The 18,014-nt window shown below is 41.8% G+C and overlaps 1 protein-coding gene across 1 annotated transcript in view; it reads right to left on the bottom strand.

Annotated features, from left to right (window-relative positions):
* The window catches only part of slit3 (slit homolog 3 (Drosophila)), a 177,915-nt gene that overhangs the window by 51,905 nt on the left and 107,996 nt on the right, over positions 1-18,014 (bottom strand). The window contains exons 7-14 of the mRNA XM_053505596.1: positions 16,732-16,803; positions 12,711-12,874; positions 12,023-12,167; positions 10,190-10,261; positions 8,524-8,595; positions 5,773-5,844; positions 2,864-3,007; positions 2,401-2,564 (exon numbers count right to left, since the gene is read on the bottom strand). Coding sequence (XP_053361571.1) covers positions 2,401-2,564; positions 2,864-3,007; positions 5,773-5,844; positions 8,524-8,595; positions 10,190-10,261; positions 12,023-12,167; positions 12,711-12,874; positions 16,732-16,803 — 905 coding nt within the window. The remainder of the gene's footprint in view (positions 1-2,400; positions 2,565-2,863; positions 3,008-5,772; positions 5,845-8,523; positions 8,596-10,189; positions 10,262-12,022; positions 12,168-12,710; positions 12,875-16,731; positions 16,804-18,014) is intronic.

Here is an 18,014-nt window from a genome sequence, read left to right as displayed (position 1 = left end):
AATAACAGAACCCCTATTAAAAATAATTAACTTTTCACTCAGCAGTGGGTATGTTCCCAAATCCTTTAAATCAGCAGTTATTAAACCGCTAATTAAGAAAACTGACCTTGACTCATGTCAGGTGTCCAATTACAGGCCGATATCAAACCTCCCCTTTATCTCTAAGATTCTGGAAAAGATAGTAGCTCAGCAACTATGTTAATAAATACAAAAGAATGGCATAAACAAACTGTATCAGTCAGGATTTAGGCCTTATCAAAGCACAGAGACAGCACTTGTTAAAGTAGTAAATTACCTTCTATTGGCCTCTGATCAGTGCAGCTTTTGACACTATTATTTATAGTATTTTTCTTGACAGATTAGAAAATGTACAGTAATAGGAATTAAGGGGGCGGCCCTCTCGTGGTTTAGATCCTATTTGACTGATCGTTATCAGTTTGTAGATTTGAATGGTGACCATTTTGCATGTTCTAAAGTGGAGTTTGGGGTTCCACAGGGTTCAGTTTTAGGCCCACTGCTTTTTTATCTTTACATGCTTCCTCTGAGCAACATAGTTCATAAGCATGGTATTAGTTTTATTGTTATGCTAAAGACACACAGTTATACGTCTCAGCAAAATCAGATGAGAAAAAAACAGATTACTAAAGTTGAGCAATGTGTGCAGGACATAAGAGCTTGGATATTAATTAACTTCCTTCTGTTTAATCCTAACAGAAGGAACTATCGCAAGAGTTCTAGTCATGGGACCACAAGAAGCTAGAAGCAAGGTTTCTGATCACACTGTAAATTTAAATGGCCTTTCTCTTGCATCAAGTGCACCAGTAAAAGCCCTTGGTGTGGTTATAGATCCCAGCCTTTCATTTGAAGCACATGTAGATAATATTACCAGGATAGCATTGTCTCACCTCAGAAATATTGCCAAGATAAGAAATACATTGTCACTAAACGATGCAGAAAAAAACTAGTTCATGCTTTTATCACCTCTAGGTTGGACTATTGTAACGCCTTACTGTCTGGTTGTTCAAATAGGTGTATAAACAAGCTTCAGTTAGTCCAAAATGCAGCAGCAAGAGTCCTCACTAGAACCAGAAGATACGAGCACATCACACCTATCTTATCCACACTGCATTGGCTCCCTGTGAAATTTCGCATCAATTTTAAAATACTACTATTTGCGTATAAAGCATTAAATGGTCTGAGTAAGCTGCTAGTGTCTTACAATCCGCCACGCCTACTTCGATCAAAGGATGCAGGCTGCTTGTCAGTACCATGTATTATGAAAACTACAGCAGGGGGCAGAGCTTTTTCTTACAAAGGCTCAAAGTTATGGAATAGCCTTCCAAGTTATGTTCGGGACTCAGGCACAGTCTCAGTGTTTAAGTCTAGGCTAAAAACTTATTTATTTAGCCAAGCATTTTCGCAAACCGATTTGCCTTAGGTAAAGGAGCAGATCTGGGGGACTTATGGACGTAGAGTGTTACGGTGAACTGGTATCTTTAGCTGCTGTCTTCCCCACTCTCATTGATCACTCAGGTTTGTTGACGGTGAAGTGATTGGTTATACTGGTTATTATACATTGTATGACTATGACCATATCTAACTGCCATCTCTCCTTTTCTTCTGCTCTCTCCTCTTCTCCTCTCTCTCTTTCCCCTTTACCTGTCTTTTTGTCGAGCTATACATGTCCTTTCTGAGCTGCCAGTGAACCAGACGCCCTTTGCCCCCTGGAGCTACCTGACTCGTCCTGGTGTCCTGCTTCTGTCCTAAAATAATTCTTTTGATTGATGCGACAATGTCAATTGTTAAAAGCGCTATACAAATAAAATTGAATTGAATTGTATTTACACTCTGTGATACAGCAGGTGGCGGTATGCACCTAATAGGTGGTTTGCGGGGTTTAAGCACTTAACAGGAGAAAACTTTTGTGTTACGCTTCACTTTGCTTTCATATTTGGTTTGAGCCACCGTACCAGGATCATGACCACGATCGAGACTACGAAGTATGCTGATCCGTGCCCGGGCGCACTACGGAGTGTTACGCAAATGTTCCGAACTTTGCGGTCAAACATACTGTGAAAGCACCCTAGTTAGTATTGTAAAATAAAACGTTTAATTAGATTATTAGACTCCTTAAAATCGTTAACATTTTTGTCAATACTGCACTCTAGGTTTTTGTACATGTATATTTATGGATCTAACCAACATGTCTCCATTGCTTGCCTGGGAAGATATAATTTTAGATGGTTCTGTTGGCTGGAATGTCAACATTCCTGAAATAATCTGCCAAACCTCTGATCTTGTCCTTGAACTCAAAAGTATGAATCAGTGGACCCTATGAGTCCTTTGTGTGTGCGTGTGTGTGTGTGTAAGAGAGAGAGAATGCAGATGCGTTAAGTCTACCTGTGCAGCGGAACTTCTTGCCCTTGATCTGACTGATGCGCTTGTTGGCGAGGCGGCGCGGGTGGCTGCAGCGTGCTCCACTCGTCTCGATGGGGTTGTCAAACAGGTAGTCAGCCAACCACTTCAGGTGGCAATCACACATGAAGGGATTCTGAGCAAGATGTCTGTGGGGGTAAACGGTATAAATAGAGAAATATGTGGCACAGAGAAAGAATGTAAAAAATTTAATAAAATTTCTTTTTATATTTCAGCATGAAAATGTGATGGGTTTTTATTTTCTCACTCCACTAGGGGATAACATTTCTGATCAAAATAAATAAAATAAGTGATCGAGCGATAAGAGTGTATGAAAAATCAGCAGTGGTTGCCTGTAAACTAGAGTGTGCTGCTAAAATGGACATGGATTCACGTGTGCGTATGTGTGTATACAGTATATGTGTGTGTGTGTGTGTGTGAGACATACAGGGTCTTGATGGAGCGCAGTGGCGTGAACAGGCCTTTGCTGATGGTCTGCAGCTTGTTGTCATAGAGAGAGAGCAGATTGAGACTCTGTAGGTCTTTGAACGTGTTCACCCTCAGGCAGTTGATCTTGTTGGCGTTAAGCAGCCTGGATGGACAAAAAGACATTTCATCCTTCAGTCAGAGCTGTGGTGAGTGAGAAGACACAACACACTAATATAATACGCCTGAGAGTACATCTGTCATCGATCAAATTTACTATTCACCCATTCGATTCGACGGGAGGCTTTGAGCCGTGTTATATATCGGAGTGATTTCTCTTTACAGCCACGCTGTTCAGAATGGATGTATTGTTACGCATTATGGGATTTTAGGTAAAGGGGAATGTGAGGTCCAGATCTAAACATTAGACAGATAAGTCTGAATAAATGTCTGAAAAAAGCAGGCGGCTTAGTACCTCGAAGGCCAATTTTCTTGGCAATTCCACCACAAAATCTTTGACAACTTTAAGGACACAGACTTTTTATTCTTCTCAGGGCTGAGCACAAAAGTGCGTCTCGCTCTGAGCGCTTTTATGTCCCCGGAGCCGCCAGCAGAGTCAGAGATGCTGTAAATTCATGATGCCACTGCGCTGGCATGCCAAACTCTACAGAGAAGCGCAGTATCACAAATAGCTTAAGAAGTTATTTCTGTAAACCAGAATGGAAAAATCACAGGCTGTGTTTTCCTTTGCTCAGATTTCCACACTGCTGCAAAAACATACAGTTTACTGGAAGGCATTTACAATTTTCTATATATAGTGTATACTGTAGATACAGTAATATGCATTTAACTCCATAGTCACTTAGATAACCAAAATCTTTTTAAGGATATTTAGTAAATCAGAGGCACGCATCTGCATTATTTGTCTATTTTATGTCCACATGCCCTGGTCTTTGTTCCAGTGTTCTACAGTATGTCTCACTTACTTAGACCGCCTGACAATCGACTAGCACATGGCCTGTGTTTAATTACGGAAAGCCGTCCTAATGAGGCTTTGTCTCCCAGTGAATGCATGCATCGTTAGCCTGCTCACTGGGGGAGCTAATTAGGTGTGGGGATTTCAAAAAAAGAAGAAAACAAGGGAACCCTATTCACAACAACGTGAGACAAAAACATGGGCATTACAGGTGCCCTTTTTTAAGCAATGGTGCAACGTGTGCCTTTTGGATGGAAACTAGCGAAACTAAATTATAGCGGTATTTCCCAAATAGCAACCCAGAGATGCCATAACACTTCATATTTGTGTTCTATGCTTCCAAAACCCTTTAGACAAGAACAACTGAAGACCTACAATAAAGTTTCCATCCATCCCATCTAGGAACCAGATAGTCCAACTAGAGACAGTTGAGGCCAACAGCAATTATTGGTGGCCAATGGTGACCATTGCATTTAGTCGATACATATACACTATGGGCAATTTGGGAACGCCAATTAGACTAATCTAGACGAAATTAGACTAAACCCACCAAGCACGGGGAGAACATGCAAACTCCCTGTACGAAAGCCCGGGAATCGAACCCAGGACCTGGAGGTGCAAGGCGACAGTGCTAACTTCTACACCACTGTGTCGCCTACTTTAGAATTTACAAAAGTTAAAAAAGGCAATTCAAGTGGATAAAACAATCGTATATACCGGAACGACAAGTTAAAATGTTTGTTTATGGGAGTTTTATAAAATGCAGTTAAACATCAAAAACAAGCTGGAAATACTGTATACTGTAAGCTGCTGTGATGCAAATCAGACGTTCTCATTAATGCATTCTTTCTAATATCATTTAGGGATACGTAGGAGTCTGCATTGTCAAAACACTTTTATGGTTAATTAATAATGGACCACTCATAACTCAAGCATAAAGGTTGAGTGGTACCTACTGTAAGCACGTACAATATTTACCATGTAGTATCTACCTCTGTAGATGTGTTTTCATGCAACATTGACTTATTATTTATTCATTTGAATATTAAAAATGTGAAATTTTGATTTATTCTTCCAATTCTTATTCGTTCCTGAAACATTCCACCGTTCCCAGAGCAACAGGGCAACCCTGATACTGATCTAAGATCATTTACGCCCCCCACATCCTTTAGTAAAAACTGCTGTAGCAAGAAATGCTCAGGAACTTTTATGCTCGCTTAAAGAGCGCTTTTTTTTTTCTGAGACAGCCCTTGGTGGTTGGGAGTTGTGAGAAAGCAGAAATGTGGAGCAAACATGGGTCTCCGAGGAGCACTCTGAGACACAGCGCATTACGGGGAGAAAAATGTAAATGGCGCAAACACAGGTAATTCGACTCATTAGTGCAGCTAACAAGGCAAAGAGTCGAAAGAGCTGGAATCGACGTGTACTCGGCTGATAATAACTCGCTGACGTGTCCTTGCTCGGCTCGATCCGGTGATGTGCGAGCAGGGAAGCAGCCAACATACCCGTATCTCCGCAAATTGTAAGAGGCAGCTCAGACAAAGTCATTAAAACATACAGATTTGCTCAAATTAGACCACTAAACACAGGCATCATGTTTGAACAATGTTTCCATGTCTACATCAATAGGACTAGGTGTGAGAGATATGCTTTCTAATCAGGCCCAATTTAAATGCTAATGACGTTAGGTATACTCCAGAGGAGGAGGAGGAGAAACACCAGAGGATATATCGATGTGTCTTCCTCTAACAAGTCGTCCAAATGGTCCATTTGAGAGTTTTGGAGGTTTCAAGAAGATCTTTTAGCTTGAGCTCGTTTTATGAGGGGAGCTAGGGGAAATTAAATAGGTTTTTTCCTCGCAGAGTCTGCACTGGATCACCACACACACACACACACACACATGCACGTGCTATCCTGTTGCTACTGGTTGCAGATGTGATAGAAACAGTACTTACAGCAGTTGCAGGGAGACAAGGCCATCAAACAAGCCTTTGGGGATCTCGGCAATTTTGTTCCCATACAGCACCCTGTACAGGCACAGAAACAAAGGCAGAGAAAGCTCGGTAAATCACCTCAGCATGATGACTGAGATTAAGACTGAGTCTAATCCACATCCTATATTAAATACCTTTTTTTTTTTTTACTCTGCCTTTACACATAGTCTACTACACAGGCTTGAACGCAGCCTAATAATCAATTAACAATCCACACTAGCACCTTCATTTATGCAGTTAAACTGGAATAGAATAAAAACGACGATCTGATCTGAATGAAACGTCCATTCTGTCCATGCAGGCGGTTAATCTTTTAAAAAAGATTTAATAGGACATTTTTTTTTCTTCTTACAGACCCTGCAGAAGAATTCACCAGGGTTATTCTTACAGATCTCGGAAAAGGATTCTTTGTTCTGGAGGCTGGACGTCTTAGAATATGCATAATGTGATCCTCAATTTAATGCCCAAGTGTCAGAAATGCAAGTGTGAGTGCTGCTATGGCATGGATTGAAAAGCCACTATTAGCTAGATGGCAGTGGATTCCTGGATCAACTACAAAAAAAAAAAAACAATTCTGGTGATCGAATCAAGACTAATCTGAAAAAAAAAAGCTTCATTTTGCTAGGAAGATTGGACTTTGGAGCAATGGAAAAGGGTCATATGGTCTGATTATACCCTATTCCAACTTATGGGTGCGAATTGCATTACGGTTTACTACTAATGGCACAGGAATATTCCAGGGCTCAATTGGTGAAACAGTGATTCTGGGAGCATAAGCAATGATTTTCAACCATGAATTGGCCACCACGTTGTGTTCGCTGTAATCAAAGCTAAAGGAGGTCAATTGAAATATTAGATTGTGCAACTTTTTTTTTTTTTTTTTGGCAGTGTTCATATGAGACTTATAGATGAGCCCAGATTGCACTGATTAATTTTAATCACAGATCTGTCAGTAGAATTTATTCTAATCAACTTACATGTAGTAATCTTAATTGATTAATGTTAAAATATGTTAATACACATGCGTGTGCATAAACTGTGTTCATAGTTGTCCTGTGATAAAACAGAAGTTTTACACATACTGGTTGTATAGAGGTGACCCAAGTCATCATGTACTGTATATACACTGATCAGATATAATATTACTTCACTAAACATTATGCCCAGTATTGTGTAGGTACCCTTTGTGGTGTCTGGGACCAGAGTGCTGGCAGTGGATGATCCTGTGGGTGCTATGGGTTGCAGGGTAGGGCCTCCATGGATTGGACTTGTTTGTCCCATGGGTGCATGATCAGATTGGGATCTATGGAATGTTCAGGCCATGTCAGCAGTCTTGCCTGCTGGTGGGCTCTGATGCACTGGGTGATTTGGTGCCTTTCTATCATGGCCAGTATTGATTTTTTTCCTGTGATTTGTACTGTATTGGCTTTTCTGTCGGATCAGATTGGATGGGCTGGGGTTTAGTCCCTGAGGGCATGGGTGATCCTTGAGTGCCCATGATCCTGTCACTAATTTATTGGAATAAAACTGATAATCAGCATTAATGTGTTAATGTTTTTGGTGTTAATGCTGGCAGCACAGTGGTGTAGTGGTAAGCACTGTCGCCTTGCACCTCCAAGGTCTGGGATTGATTTCTGCCTTGGAATCGGCGTGCGTGGAGATTGCATGTTCTCCCTGTGCTTGGTGGGTTTCCTATGGGTTCTCCGGTTTCCTCCAAAGACAAGTAGAGTAGGCTAATTGAAGTTCCCAAAAGGTCTGTATTGTGTAAATGTTATATACAGTATATATTAAAAGTGTTTCCCCTATGCTTCGGTGGAAAATTGCTGCTGTAAGACTTCCCTAATCTCAGGACTTTTATTAGAACAATCTGATTATACTAAACATCATTTTAACACACTTAGCACTGTTTAACTTTGTGTAATAATTTATTATCCCACTATTTACATTTTCCCCTCCATCACATCTGGATGGCTCATTACAGATCTTTATCCATGTCTGGCTTTCTACAAAACTGCTTAGTGAAAAAGTCATAGTCTTCCTCACGGAGACCATGATAAAACCATGTTGAAAATAAAATAGTTTTGAACCCATATGACTGCCTTTAAGCTTGAAATGGACTTATTCTGATAAAAGATACTATTGTTTATTTCATGGATTTATTTCTAGAAAGGAATACACACATTACAGGGTGTATACTGTAAACACTTCATTCTGAACCTACAATCTAAATGAGTTCAGGGTTACAGAAATCCTTTAATGTAAATATAGTCTGTGTAAGTGAGTAGAAATTTAATTGCAGCACAGGAAATAAGTGAGTGCTGAAAGACTGAGGCCTGTCATGGCTCCAGCTGCCCGGGCTGAACGCACAGAGAGGGCTGTAACGGAATTAATATGCACAGGACGAGGCTCGTGTCTTTTTCAGTCTTGTTCAGGTGATGTAAATGGGAGCCGTCTCTTGTGTTCACACCATGGTGGATGTCAGCACACACACACACACACTAAGGTTACTGTTGCACTACATGCTGATTTAATTCCCTTATTTGACAGCTGTCTCATCAACATCAGGCCTTACACAGACCCGCTGCGCAAGTTGTTAACTGAAGTGCAAAATGTGAAGAAATTTAAAACATGCCTGTCCACATATCAGTGCATTTGTTTCTGCATGGGTCTACGTGTGTGTTTGTGTGTGCGTGTTTATGCCAAAATACTTACAGTGAGGTGAGAGAGCGCAGGCCGCTGAAGGCGTCATCAGCGATGTCTGAAATCTGATTCTTGCTCAGATCTCTGAAAAGCAGACATGAAACCGGGATGTTAAACACATGCCTGTGGCTAAAGGAATCGAGACGTCTCTCACCAAAAGCATGTAAGAGCCCAAACTCACTGAGCTTAAAAGAAAGAGAACAGCATTTAAACATATCACTGAAACATTCCCCTCGTTCCGTTGCTGGCGCTTGCTTTTATTAGCAATAATATGCATTATTAATACACTTCCTGGCCAAGGAAACAAAAAAATACCCTGACGCACACTAATATTTTCTTGGCCTGCCTTGAGTTTTGATTACATTGCATAACGTGGTGGCCAGTTCATGTGTGAAAATGATTCCTCATGCTCCCGGAATCACGCTTTCACAATTTGAATCTTGGAATACAGTATATGTCTGTTCCCTCAGGCGGGAGATTGGGTTAATGTGAAAACCTGGTCATTCAGTACATTCGGGTCGTCATTGCCACATAACGATGTCTAGATCTGACCAACTGGAGCATCCCCAGATTGTATCGCTGCCTCCAGCGGCTTGTACAGTGGGCACTCTGCATGATGGGTGCATCACTTCCTTTCTCATCCTCATGCACCCATCACTCTGGTATAGGGTCAACCTGGATTCATCAGAACACCATGACCTTCTCCCATTGCTCTAAAGCACAATCTTTATTCTCCCTAGCAAATTATTATCATTTCTGATTATTCTGATTCGTTTTTCTGATTATTAATTATACTACTAATGGGGTTTCTTATAGCCACAAAGCCCTGTTTAGTTCCAAGCCTGTGAGTTTCCTCATCACACTGTGTATGGAACTGCGTTGACTATTAAACATAGCTGTGCTTTTTACAGTTGCTTTTTTACTATGCAACTTATCTAAGCGTGTAAGTGATCTCCGATCACGACCTTTCATGTTTTTTTGTTTTTTTTCCCTGACCACATTTCTTCCATGAAATTGCCGGTTCAGCACTATCCCTCCAGGTTTTAATAATGTCTTGGACATGTCTTAATTTAGGTAATTTTTTACAGTGCCCTTCTGAAATAGGGACTGTTTTTGTGGCCAGGCAGTGTATGCAAGATGATACAGTATAATGCCATGTGCAAAATTAATTCAGCTTATATTCCAGCACTGGTAAATTCTTAACTCTTATAAATTTCATTAAGTTTATATATATATATATATATATATATATATATATATATATATATATATATATAGAGAGAGAGAGAGAGAGAGAGAGAGATAGTTATATAGATAGAGAGAGAGAAAGAGTTCAGAATATGACTTTTTTTCAATCCCCTATTTGAAACTGCCTTTAACACACAGCAGGACAGCACGTAGCCCAATCACGTTTCGCAGTCATATCATCAATTGCGGTGTAAACAGAGGTGACAGGTCAATGCATTACACAGACCCCTAAGAAAAAGAAAAGATTGTAGCCAAATTACAAACACAACCCGGTAACAGCCTACTGAAGGTTATTGGAAATCGTGCAACCGTGCAACGGATAGAAAGTGCTGATGCGGCTAGGAAAAGGAATGACACATAAACAGTGTGTTTACAGCACTACTATGCATAGGTTGCTGTAAATGCCCCTCTCGGGAAGGCTAATACTCACATTCTTTTCAGCTTCTTATACGGAGAGAAGGCCCCAGGTGGAATGCTCTTAATCAGGTTTTGTTCCAGACGACTGCAAAAAAAAAAAAGAAAAAAAAAAAAGAAAAATGTCTTATGTACGACTATTACTTTCAACCCAAGGAAATTAAAATGTATAGCAGAGTCTAAAGTTATCAGGATACACATGTTTTATTTAACATGTACTGTAATGTATATACTGTATATACTGTATGGCGTATGCACTGTATATTTGTTGCACAAAAGACTTCAAGATTAAAATGAATTAAAATTGTTAATCTGCATACACCAATCCATCCTTGCCACCATAGACATGCCTGCATGCATACTTATACTGTAGGTAGTACTAACACAAACACACTCCTGGCTCACTTCTGTATGGATGAGCTCCGGCTGGCAGTTAAAAGCTCCTACAGGTGAATTACTGAGTGAGCCATCCAGCCATTCGATGCAGATCGAGAGACTGGTGCAGATTGAGAGGAAATGGGTTTGAGTTTTCAATCTCCTCTGGCACGCGCCGTGATTCAGTCCTGGCAGCTGCCGCGGCAAACCCGGCTCGGTCAAAATGAGCCCGAAGCCCAGCGACGCTCGGCCTGTACATCATTCAATTAGAGCTATTTGTTTCTGGCCGGGGGCACCGCTTGAGTAATGCATCCAGCCTAGCGCAACCGTTTGTTACACAAAGGTCATACACTATTGGCAGAAAGTGCAGGACGAGGAACGGTACACATCAGGGCAATTACGCATCTGTCCTTTGGTGCAAACAAGAGCGGTACGATCAATATGTATATCAAATACACATGCTGAGACACTGCGAAGCCGGTAGGAATCTAATCAACACACACAGATAGAGTAGTATACTGTACATACATGTATGTGTGCGTGCGTCTGAGAGATGTCTGATTTATTATACAAATACTATTCACATTTTTTTAAATGAATGTTTCTGCATTTGAATATTTCAGGTCGAATTTTATTTGTAGTCGCCTAATGCATGTCATTTAAACATATTTCCAAAACCTTCACAGGGCAGTCCTTGAATAAATGAATTGAATTTACATCATGCTTTTTTTTTTTTTAGCTTCTCCAATTTTCTAATTGACTTTAAATGAGATCGATCTTAAAAGTTATATTTATATGCAGGTAGTTAGGAGTGTTCAATTAGTTTAACATACTGAAGTAGCTAAATGCATGTTGCGCAACACCATCACGTAGTGAACAGGAAGACTGTAGTGCGTTCAAGGTGATTTTTTAAACCTAATATTCTGGACTAAACCACTGTACATCGGGGAATAAACACTGTGAAACTATTGCAACTATAGTGGATAGATCTCTAAGCAGTAAGCTATTCTGTTGTGTGTGATTGCGAGTGTGTGTTAGAATGATTGAGTTAAGGCCACTGCAGGGCTGCTGATTAGAACAGGGTCCGGGAGCGATTTCATTCGCCTGACTCCAGCTCTTCGGCTGCGTGCATAATTGTCCTGAACTACGGAGGGGAATGTGAAGGACCCTGAGTAGCTCGAGCCGGAGGAAGCCGCAGCTCTGGCAGACTTCTGATGCTCCTGCTAATGAGGCTGTGAAGTGCAGTGCTAATGGCCTTCGCACCATGACAGGAGGAGAGGAGAAGTGAACTCGACTATTATCACAGTGACTTTATGTGTTTACTACACAGGAGATGGAGAGCGACGGAGGGGAAGAATGAGAGCAGAACGAGGGAGTGTGCGCGAGATAAGGAAGGAAAGAGACAGATAAATGCTAAGAGAGAAATGGAGGACGATCATCGCCTGTGTCTGATTTGATGGGCGGGGATACTCACATTTCGACGATGCCCTCGGGCAGGTTGGCTGGGATTTCCGTTAGGCCTTTTCTCCTGCAGTCCACAATGTTGTTGTTGCAGGTGCAGCTGGCAGGACAGACGGACGCTTGAGGAGCACAAGACCTCGGCTCCGACTGAGTTGGGCCTTTGCAGGAGAAAGAAAGATCTTATACGTGGATAAATTGCAAGAAAAACACAAGACCCCTGGAACGCGAAGATATAGTTTCCGAACGGAAATAGTGTAAATACCAAAGACGACGTGTGTGCGCAAAAAAAAAAAAGAGAGAAAAGTTTTGTTGTTGCACTTAATAAAGCAGTACAATCGCGACACACACACACAGACTGTGTTGCTTTATTGTCAGTCCTTGCTGCTTAATTATTCCTGCTCATCGTATTCCTCAGCTGATTAACGAGAAGGGGGAGACAGAGGGGCTTAATTAACGAGGCCTGGATGGGAATATTTTGACCAATTAAACAGTGAGGTCTATTAGAAAGCGTAGAACATTGTAAGAAAACAAAGTCATATTTGCTTACATTATACAGGCTAATGATGGCACATTATGCATCATTTAACGTACTTCCGTGATGGTGCAAGATAAGCAGTATTTTCAGGGAATGGAAAGATTATTGACTAAACAAGCGCTTTCATTGGTGACAAACGATGTGTGTGCACGTGTGTGTCTCGCACCTGTGCAGATGAATTCGCGTTTCTGCACGTCGGGGACGTTGAGGCCTCTCATGTGGGTGGGCGACATGCACTGAGTGAAGGGGGCCAGGCCCCGTCGCTGGCGCAACCAATCAGAGAGCCACGACAGGTGGCAGTCACAGTGCAGGTTGTTGGAGTGCAGTCGCCTGGGGATGATGGATAGACAGAAAGGAAGGTTATTTCATCGTTTCGGTGAGGCGAGATACAGTACAATCGCAGTGCAGATGCAAAATTAAAAGGAAGAAATAAAGTAGAAATGGAGACAAGAACGTAGAACAGAAGAGTCGGGAATGGGAGAAGAGGGAATAGACAGAGAGGGAGCAAGAATAAGACTTACAGTGAGAGAGAGTCTGGATAGAAATGAAATAAAGACAGGGACAGACATCCAAACGTGAAGCGCCTCAGTAGAGATTCTTATTTTCTGGGGCTGTCTGCCTGGTAAATGAGCGATCACGGAGCAGTACGTAATGACTGGAATGGAGTTCACTAATGCTGAAAGAAGATACTGTTTTAATTTGCGCTGGAATGTCTTCACATCGTTCTATCGCCAAAGAAAATATGACATCGCACCATCAAACGCAATTTGGATCATAATTTGAGGAGGAATCCCAAAATCAAAGCGCATAATTAAAAGAGCTCTGCTGGGAAATCCTAGCAATTTCCTCCACCACTCCATGTATCAAAAATACATTTGCAGTATGTACATAATCTACTTCTTCTACTTCTGGCCACGACACAAGACTGTGGATTAAACTGCCCGCTTTTGCCAATGGTGTCATTTCTTCAAGGTCTCCACCAGCATGGCGGCTTCCCGATGAGACCAGCAATCTTAATATCTACCTCTACGGGCCATTACGCGCCACAGAGGGGGAGAAGAGCTGCAGAAAGAGTGGTGTCAGCAAATCAAACGACGACAGCTATAACCTTGACAAAAGCCCACAAATTAGATAGGAAGGTAAAATCCTTTTATTTTTTTTTTCCCAGAAAGGGTCGCGAATTTGCCCATTGAGAATAACCACAGGAACAAGAGCCTTTCTCATTATAGATCCAGTTTACAGCTTTATCTTGTTGCGGATTAATTCCGGATGAGCGGGATTACGGAGATGGAGGCCATACAGAGCACGAATCCCAGCTGTCTAAAGGTGTGTAAGGTTTGTATCTTCTGAGCATGCACAAAAGAGCAGCTCAGTGCACCTCGCGTATTGACCGGCCTCCCCAGAAAATGACTACTCGTCTAGCCACGGGAGTCTTCTCGCTCTTTTTATTTGGCTGAGTTATTGAATGGCGAGCACCATGGGGTGATATCATTTGATCTAATTGAATGGTTGCTGCACTAAGAGATGGAGTAGAGACCAGGGGAGGAGAGGACAAAATGGGTGGTTGTAAGGATGGGGAAGTGGGTTCAAAGTAAGCCAAATTATCTCTTCAGAGACCCAGTGCCATACCCCCCCCGCCATCCACCAACCCCCCCAATCCTACTAAAGAGATTACAGTCTTCTCTAAACATTTGATTTAATAAGATGTTTTTACGAGCAAACAAATTCAATACTGAGATTGTAGGGATATTAAAGGATGAAAATTCGATATGAGGGTACTGGGTAGCAGAGCCGGCCTCACTGCTGATAATTCAATACAGCCTGAGGGAGCAGAGCGTCAGCAAATTCGATCCCCCACGCGAGGGGGCGAGTCTGTCAGGCTTCTTGACGGATGGGAGCATGGCCAAACTGACTGGATGAATGCAGAGGAGGCTGTTTGAGGCAGGACCATGCCGTGGCTTTGGAACCGTAGACCCTCTCCATAAACGCTTAGAGGAAGAGAAAACCAAGGCTTCCAGAGAGCTGTGGCAAGTTTCCAGTCGCCTACTGGCCCACACAGCGCCTTGGTCTTTGGGGTTCATGCGCTTAGACTGTCTGTCCCCCTAAAACCTAGAGTACAACTAGTGTTTACCACTGACAACCTCTCTTATTTATGTCTCTCCTGAACCCTTATTCTTCACGGCATGCAAATCATGAGAAAAGCCACCCTGATTCCATTCTAATACACAGACTCGAGCACACATGGGATCCATCCAGGCGTGGTTTGGTCGCCGCGGAATTATTTGCATCGATTGCGGGTTAAATCCGACAGCACAAAAGTGGTGTAGTGACAGGGGTTTGTACCCGAGCCATCTCACCCGACGCAGCTAACACAGCGACGCCTGCACAAACAGACGTCTGAGAATTACCAAAGTCCCAGAGACAAGCTAGGGGTTCCCCACCGAGCGCCAAACCTCAGAGCTCAGACGGAAGACTCTGGGATTTAATTTAAGTTTGTTTAAATATGTGTGTGTGGGTTTTAATAGGTATACCACAAAGATCTGTATAATATCTGCAATGCATTTTAGAAAGAGACTAGTAGCAGAAATATTACACAAAAATCACTAAGCTCTAAGCAAGCGATGATCAGTAGCTCAGCGGTTAAGGTCCTGGCTAGGTCTATTCATCAATAAGGTTGGGAGTTCAATTTCTAGGACTGTTAGAGAGCCACAGGGAGGCACTCAAGGGAGAGTGTTGACTCTGCTCGGCTCATTTGTATAAAAATGGCTGGAAAATTAGCTTGTGCAATATAACAGTTTCTATTATTATTATTATTATTATTATTATTATTGATGTTTATGCTGTATTGTCAACATCTACAATTTACACTAGTATTGGAACCCTAGTAAATGGGCACCATATGAACCTGGAATGATTTAAACAACTGTTTAGAATTCTTTGATATTAACTAATGATGCACGAAAGCCATTCTAGGCCATGAAATCTCATACTGTATTCTCTTGACTGGACACATGCTATGGCATCTCTTTCTATTGTAGCAGGTTAAATGAAGACAAGCACATAGTAGTTAACAGTTAACACCAAAAGATTCAACCAAAAAATGATATGCATAAAAGGTGGAAAAAAATCAAAGACCTATCGAACAAGTCATAATAATGGTAATAAAATCATTCATTCATCTCATCATTTTTTTTTTGCTATTCTGTAATTATTACCATTTAATGTTCAAATATTTTAAGCAGGTGATAAAATTAGCCATGCAGACATTAGACAGGCAATTTGCATCGGAAAAAAAATATATATACTGTGTTAGGTTTTTACTGTTTACTTTGCAAAACTGCAAAATCATTTCAAATTGCACCAGCTGGATTTTCCTGACTGCCACCGCCAACGAGCGGTTCCCAACAGCACAGCTGATAACATTACAAGAGGCGTTCGAGTTAAACTGGGACTTTTCATTGTGCACAATCACAGAACACATTTATGAGAGTAAATACTCCCTTTATTTCTCGACATAATCCCTCGCCACACTAATACACTTAACCCAGTGTTTGAAGGTGGAAAGATTTCTCAGTATGCTTGACTTTCTCCTGCTTCATGGGCGAGGTCAGGACTGTAAAGGGGGATGTAGGGATAACTCCCCGCTGAGGAAGTGGGGTTTGTGAATGATTGTGTGTACAGTTCCTACAGACAGATGCAGCTCATCCGCAAGTTGGTGACAAGTTACGTGTCGATTTTCAAGGATCAGGTGTTCGACTTAACTAAATGTTCCCTGAAACGACTGGATGGATCGTCATTCACGGATGTACGCCTTTCTAAAAAAAAAAACATTCACTGAAGTGTCTCATTGCCGTCCTGTGATTGACATCTTCTGTAAATGTCAATCAATTTCCCGCCTTCATTCATCAGGAATTTCATCACAAGTCCCGGTTTAACTCGAACGCCCTTCATATTACGCCCACACTTACTGTAAATTTGAAATAGAAATTATTGTATTTCCTATATCTTACTTTCATTTCCTGTTCATCTCAGTTCTGGATGATTAAATTAAAAATATTTTTGTTTCATTATTTATTTCAAATTTTATTTAAAAAATAAATGGCAAATTGCAAGAAGGGAAATATGAATATTGCAGAAGCCTACTGGCAAGTGAATAAATGTGAATATAAATCTAGTGCAATACTCACAGAGTGCGCAGCTTGGGCATGTGGTTGAAGCTGGACAGCGGAATGAGGGTGATGTTGTTGTTGTTGAGGGTGCTAGAAAGCAAAAGAGAGATCAAAAATCAGACATTTGTATTGATCCGCTGTAGCCTGGATAGTGTTGCAGTTCAAGAAAAAAGAGACGAGGTATTGAAAATGAAGAGTAGCAGACGGATCAAGACCAGTGTGTGTGTATAATGCCTACAGTATATTAGGATTAGGAGTGTTTTACGTATATGGCTAAAATATGAAGACATTAAAAAAAAAAAAAAAAAAAAAAGAAATCCTAATTTGGACTAATCCTTCGCTCCACTGGTGTGCGATGCGGACACTGGGTGTGTGTTAGTTGTTCCCAGAACTGTCGTGGTGCACATAATGCATGATCGGTGTGTGTCCGCGGCAGCGTGTAATCGGCTTTAAAATGAGATCATCAGCAGCGTGTGCAGCTGTAAACATGGCTGGCAGGCTTCTGTGCTTCCTGCCAGAGCAGCAGCCCTCCTTATTAACGTTAGTTAGCTGCCCTAATCTTGTACTCCAGCCATCCCACAGTCACCAGGCCTAAACCCACCCTGTACAGAAAGACACGGCGGGGTCTGGGTCTGCTCAACTGGTGCTATAATGTTCCTGCCTGCCTGCCTGATGAAAATGCTGAATGCTGTACTCAGGGTTTGAGGGAGTTGGACTGTGCTTTGTAATCTAAGGGTCACCGGGGGGAGAACCGATGCCAGGGTTTTTCAGTCCGGGCCTGTTAAGTGGAGAACTGTGGCACAGTGTTGCGCTGAGGTGACGCCAGCGATGCATGCTAGCAGACCCGCTAAGCTTGCGCGTTACACTCGCAAGCAGCTAATTCGACCTAAACCTCCATTTAAAAACGAGAGTGGAAGATGGATAAGACCGCAGGATAATATGTCTCTGTGTTTCTGACATTGGACTCGCTATCCCGACAGCGGAAAATCCCCATCCCCAACAACAGCATGGCTTTAAGAAAGAACCCCCCCACCCCCCCTCAAAAAAAAGAGTGCAAATCCCTCGAAAACAAAACATTCTTGTGGACATTTAATGACAATCTTGACATTTATTTTGGCATGGTTCAGGAGGGGAACACTTTATTAAGGCGCAGGAAAAGACTTCTAAATGGCATGGAAAATGATTGTTATTCCACCCAAAAAAAAAGCGCGACGGGAGGAGGAATCACCCTTTGTGAAAAGTTTAACAAAAACTCTCTCTTTTCCCAAGGAAAGGAACGCGCACCCCTTCTCAAGGCCTTA

Source organism: Clarias gariepinus, chromosome 10, assembly GCF_024256425.1.
Source record: "Clarias gariepinus isolate MV-2021 ecotype Netherlands chromosome 10, CGAR_prim_01v2, whole genome shotgun sequence".
Lineage (NCBI taxonomy): Eukaryota > Metazoa > Chordata > Actinopteri > Siluriformes > Clariidae > Clarias > Clarias gariepinus.
The sequence above is the reverse complement of the archived record's forward strand: the minus strand, read 5'-3'. Positions and strand labels throughout refer to the sequence as shown.